The 5604-nt window shown below is 24.5% G+C and overlaps 1 protein-coding gene across 1 annotated transcript in view; it reads right to left on the bottom strand.

Annotated features, from left to right (window-relative positions):
• LOC101509487 (peroxidase N-like) overlaps positions 1 to 5604 on the bottom strand; it is a 6930-nt gene that overhangs the window by 977 nt on the left and 349 nt on the right. Inside the window, exons 2-3 of the mRNA XM_004513384.4 lie at positions 4120 to 4305; positions 3882 to 4047 (exon numbers count right to left, since the gene is read on the bottom strand). Coding sequence (XP_004513441.1) covers positions 3882 to 4047; positions 4120 to 4305 — 352 coding nt within the window. The remainder of the gene's footprint in view (positions 1 to 3881; positions 4048 to 4119; positions 4306 to 5604) is intronic.

Genomic DNA, 5604 nt, shown 5'->3' with positions numbered 1-5604 from the left:
TATATATATATATATATATATATATATATATATATAAAATATATTTGTAATAAATTCATTTAGGAGGAAAAGTAAGCAAGAAATTAATTTTATTTTTCTTAATATAAGATTAAATATTTGCTAAATAGTTGATTAGGCCCTTAGGCAACAATGGAGGAGTTTATAAATGCTCTGTTTCTATACCCTATTTTCAAAAGTTTATAAAAATAAGTTTGAAAACAATGATATAATTTATGATTTCTTATTTTGATTACTTTTATTCGTTTGTTGAAAATTCAATGATAAAATATTTCTGTTGCGTTTCATGTTTATACGAAATTGAATTGATATGAATGTATTTTCCATTTACAAGAATGAAAGATTAATGCTAAGAATAAGAAAACTAACTCCTAGACTTTGGCTAAACCCTAGTATATTATTATTAAGTCTTTAGCAATAATATATGTTTTTTTTCTTCATGTTTTTAGGATACGCTGCATGCTATTTTTGTTTGAATGTGAGTTTGTGCTCATACCAAGGGTTGTTAAATTATTATGTGGGTTATCGATCAGCGTAATAAATAGTATTGACCTATATATGTGAGTAGAGTTTAGTATATTTAAGATTTTTTTCATTTAATTTAAAATACAACTAGCAACAAAATTGTTACTATCTTATTATCATTGCAACATAATACCACTAGCAATTAATATTATTGTCTAAAAACTTTATATTAATGTTTGTAGTAGATATTTTATTGAGCGTATTTTGTTGTTATTCTCTTTAAACTAATAATTTATGTATCTGTTAAATTGAGGTTTTATAATTTTATATTCTTAAAAGTATTAATTTTAAAATTGATGAAACATCAATATCTTTATTGGATCTAGACCTTGTATAAAGATCGAGAAATTTTCATTCTCTCACAATTTAGAATTTTGAAAGTGAGAATTAAGTATGAAAAATGAATTTTCTCCAAAACACATAAGTTATTTGATCACAAAAATATAATTTTTTTAGAGATTTTAGAGATGTTAATTAAGATGATATATTTTTTGTCATATTTTCTTTGTTTAAATTAAATTGTTTTTAAAGCAATAAAGCGAAAAACATGCACACATTGGAGAGTTATTATTTAATTAATTAAGATTTTTAAGCAAATAAAATATAATGAACATATTATGTAAATATTTAATCTTACAAATACAAGTACGCTAATTTATACTATTAGGTGCTTACAATTTTAGCATTTGGTATACTCGTCGCACAATTAAGTTTATAATTATTAAAACTAGAAACAATCATTTAATAAGATCATTTTATAAGATGTGCAAGAAATAAAATTCTGAAGCAATTTGAGGAATGCTTATAGATGTTGAAAGATACATCAATTCAATGTGGACAAATTCGATAAAGATTGAGATTTTGAGTATTTTGTTTTTTGGATTGTAGTTTCCTGCACATTTATAATTAAAAAGCAATTTAGTTGAATTATTATTTTGGTAAAATTTTGTTTTAGTTTCTTTTTTGAAGAAATCAAAGTAATTTTTAGTTTTTTATTTTGAAATAATTGATTCATTTGTTTTTTAAAATTTATAAATAGTTAGATTCAATTCAATTATAACTAATGACAATCTATGATTATTTAAGATTTTAACAGATATAAAATTTGGTCCCAAATTAAAGTTTTATTTCTTTTTTGAGACAATATCTACATAATTCTTTGAAGATACTGAGTTTGAGGGAGAAATTTGATCAAAATAAAAAAAAAATGAAAAAAAAATGGTTTTAAATCAATTCATATAGTTGCTATCAATGTTGCAAATTTGGATCCTCATGGGTATTCCTCTCAATCAAGTTAAGGAAATTATTTATGAATATCAAACTCTAACACTTTCAAGAATTAGAGCATTAAGCATCATAAATGATTGACCGTAAATAGAACCTCTATTTGTATTTTCAAAAGATTATGTTAAGACAATCATGACACTTGTTGGTACTTTGGAGCTACTTAAGATGGATGTTAATTTGGTGTTTCTAAATGATAATATTTATGAAACAATATGGTGCAGCCAAAAGAAAACTTAAAATAAATTATTTGTAATATTGATGTAATTCATTTTTGAGTTAATGAATAAGTCTCACTAATAAGTCTTATGTGTGAGTTTATTTATAGGCATCTTGAAATAGCTTATATAATAGGATATCATTCGAGAGATACTTAAGTAGTTCAAGTTTGAATTGTTACTAAAGGCGACTATAAATATTGTTAAAGAGAATGAAATAGTTTATTATCACAAATTAGAGATCTTATAATTTAGATATCATCAATATGCTTGATTTTGATCTTTTGGATGCCTACGTAAAGTATGGACACCTTAATTCAAGAAATGGTTGATTTATTTATTTCACTTGGTTGCTTATAGTTAAAGGTTTTGAAAAATCACTTTAATTATATTATGACGGAAGTCAACCGTATAGTGTTTTAATAAATTTTTATAAAGTGTATCGACATACATATTATTGTTGTTGAAGAATAGAACACATTGAGATAGACTTTATGCTAGCTGACCCACTAATAAAAGGTTTGACAAACTAAGGTATTTCATATGATTGTTGTCATTAAAGATGTCTTAGATTAACAGGGCTCTCTCTTCCTTTATGTTTTATACTTTTGTTTTTTATATAGATTTTGTATTCTAATTTTCTGCATAAATAAAATTTATAGGGTTATTATTATACCCATTTTTATATCGTCTGTGCAAATATTAAATTTGCACTTCAAGCAATTCAGTTTGATCTCACTAAAGATTTTAATTTGACCAGTTGAAAATAGACTTGATATAGATATCATATTGCATGAAATTTATATGTCACTCGTCTATATCGATCTATGTCATCAAGTGCATTGACGTGATGATCATATATGTCACTCGTCTATATCGATCTATGTCATCAAGTACATTGACGTGATGATCATTGGAGTTTAATCACATTATATATCAGTGATGACAACCGCGGTAATTCTATTATTGATGTATATATGAGATGAATCAGATTATAAATGAGAAATCTAAAGAATTATATATAATATAATTATGAAAATATATTGCTCAAGAGGGAGATTGTTGAAATATTTTATTTAATTATTATATTCCAATATTATTTTGTAGGTGTATATATTTATTTAATTATATTAGTTATTTATCAACTAGGATCTTTAATTCATTAGTGACCAAATTAAGTAATAAAATTTATTAGATTCCTATTTAAATTATTAATTATTTAATTAATTGATATGAGCTTAAATATGAATAGTTGTCAGTGATAGTCATTTGAGAATAATGAAAATCCTATTTGACCACCACCTTATATATCAGGTATGCAACACAATATACTATACACGATGTATATTATCTCTTCTCCCCATCTAAAGAGTGTTTAGAGCATAAAGATTCGAGGTTGAGGAAGAACTACAAGTTAATGAATGTTCTTCATCTGTTTATCTTTTTATGATGCTTAGAGACTATTCGGTATCGCGTTGAAATACCTTAGTTTGTCAAACCTTTTATTAGTAGATCAAGCTTTCTTTAATATATATTGTTGGCACATTGAGATATTTTTGATAGATCAAGCTTGTTGTATGTTGTAGATTATAAAATATGCACGTTGATGTGTTTATTTGGTTTTCATACTATAATATGATTGTTTGTTTAATCCGAATATTAAACATGTGTTGATAATACTATACATAAATTAAACTATATTGAAGTTGGTAGTCTATTTTAACATTACCTGAAATGAGTCTCCCATAATCTATTTTGACAAATGAGATTTCAAATAGTTTATATTTTCATAAGTTTGTAAAAGTATTGTTATGAGATTTGATTATAAGATAATACCTGATAAAGTAACAAGATCTTTGAGATTAAGACCAACGTTGTCAAACTTAGAAATAATAGTATCTAGTGTGTCAAAAGGAGAAGGAATTGCAAGATTTGCCAGAGTCTTGTTTGAGACCAATCCATCTCTGCGTCCTTGGTTAACGTACCAAAAAGGACCCCCACTCTGCAAAATGTTATCACAGTTAATTAATTAAGGTAATATTGATTCACCAAAATTAAAAGTTGATGAACATACTAGGAGAACAGAATCTCTGGCAGCTATGGCTAATATATCAGCACATGACACAACTCCACTACATGAACGCTCCACTGAATTTTTTATTTTATCTATCACTTCAAATCCTCTAGCAGAATTCAAGTTAGGTGTAGCAAATTTCTCACTATCTTCGTCTCCATCTAGCAGAATTGAACCATCACAACCCTGCCACCCAAAATTATTTTCTTAATAAAAAGGAAAAATAAAACATGTGCCAACAATATATCAAAATGATTTATAGAGACATCTACTCAGATATTTCTAGAGGAATTTTAGAAAATATAATAATAATAATAATAATAATAATAATAATAATAATAATAATAATAATAATAATAATAATAATAATAATAATAATAATAATAATAATAATAATAATAATAATAATATGGTACCAAGGTTAAATTAATATATGTACAAATTTTTTTAATTACCTTTGATGCTAGTACCTATATTTGTATCTATATTGTCCTTTGCAACGCTAAGAGAAATTCGATTAAATTTAATTTTCTTGATTAAAATTTACGATTTATTGTATTAAGTAAAATATAGAGAGTGAATGACGTGACACAATATTGAATTACGCATTAATTAATATTATGTGCAAAATTAATCTGAATTCAGAAATACCAATTTAAACTTTATTGAAACAATTTTTTGTTGAATTTTATTTATTTCATTAAAATAAGATTATGAGGGTTCATTTTCTCTAGAAATAGAGATCAAAAGAAAAAAGATATTATTATTGTGAAACGTATCGAATCAAGAGTATATATAAGAAAATACAGATGGAGAGGAATAGAGAAAAAAAAAATCAAATTAACACTAAAATAATTCTTTGTGCAATCTTTTATTTATGAATATTGAATTTTTTCAAAAATTTATAGAGAATAAATATTGAATGTTTTTTAAATTTGTCAAGAACTATATAATAGATCTAAACAATATATAAAACAATCTTTTGTGCAGTCTTTTTGGGATGCATGCATATTGAATTATTCTAGAATTCATAGAGAGTAAATAAATAAGATATATATTTAAAAGATTAACCAAAAAAAATTATGAAAAAAAAAATATATTAACTAGACTTATTGTTGTTGTTGTTAGATCGCTGATAAGGTGTTGTGAAATTAATAAAATCAAAAGATGTATGAGAATATAGATGAATAAGAGGAAGAGTAAAAAAAACACTAAGATATTAATTATCTCTTCTCTTTTTTCTTTTCTCTTTTCTCTTTTCCTCTCTCCCATCTATATTCTACAACACTTATTCTTCATTTGATTAGTTTCACAATAATTATCATATTTATGATAAGTAAAAAATATTATCGTATATGACAATAGTAATTAAACATGATTCAACTTTGTATCAATTAAATCATCTTTCATTAGCAAATGCGTACTTTTCTAAATATAGGGAATTAGAGTCGGTATTTATCCCAAAATATATATATATATATATAT

The sequence above is a fragment of the Cicer arietinum genome, chromosome 1 (assembly GCF_000331145.2).
Source record: "Cicer arietinum cultivar CDC Frontier isolate Library 1 chromosome 1, Cicar.CDCFrontier_v2.0, whole genome shotgun sequence".
NCBI lineage: Eukaryota > Viridiplantae > Streptophyta > Magnoliopsida > Fabales > Fabaceae > Cicer > Cicer arietinum.
The sequence above is the reverse complement of the archived record's forward strand: the minus strand, read 5'-3'. Positions and strand labels throughout refer to the sequence as shown.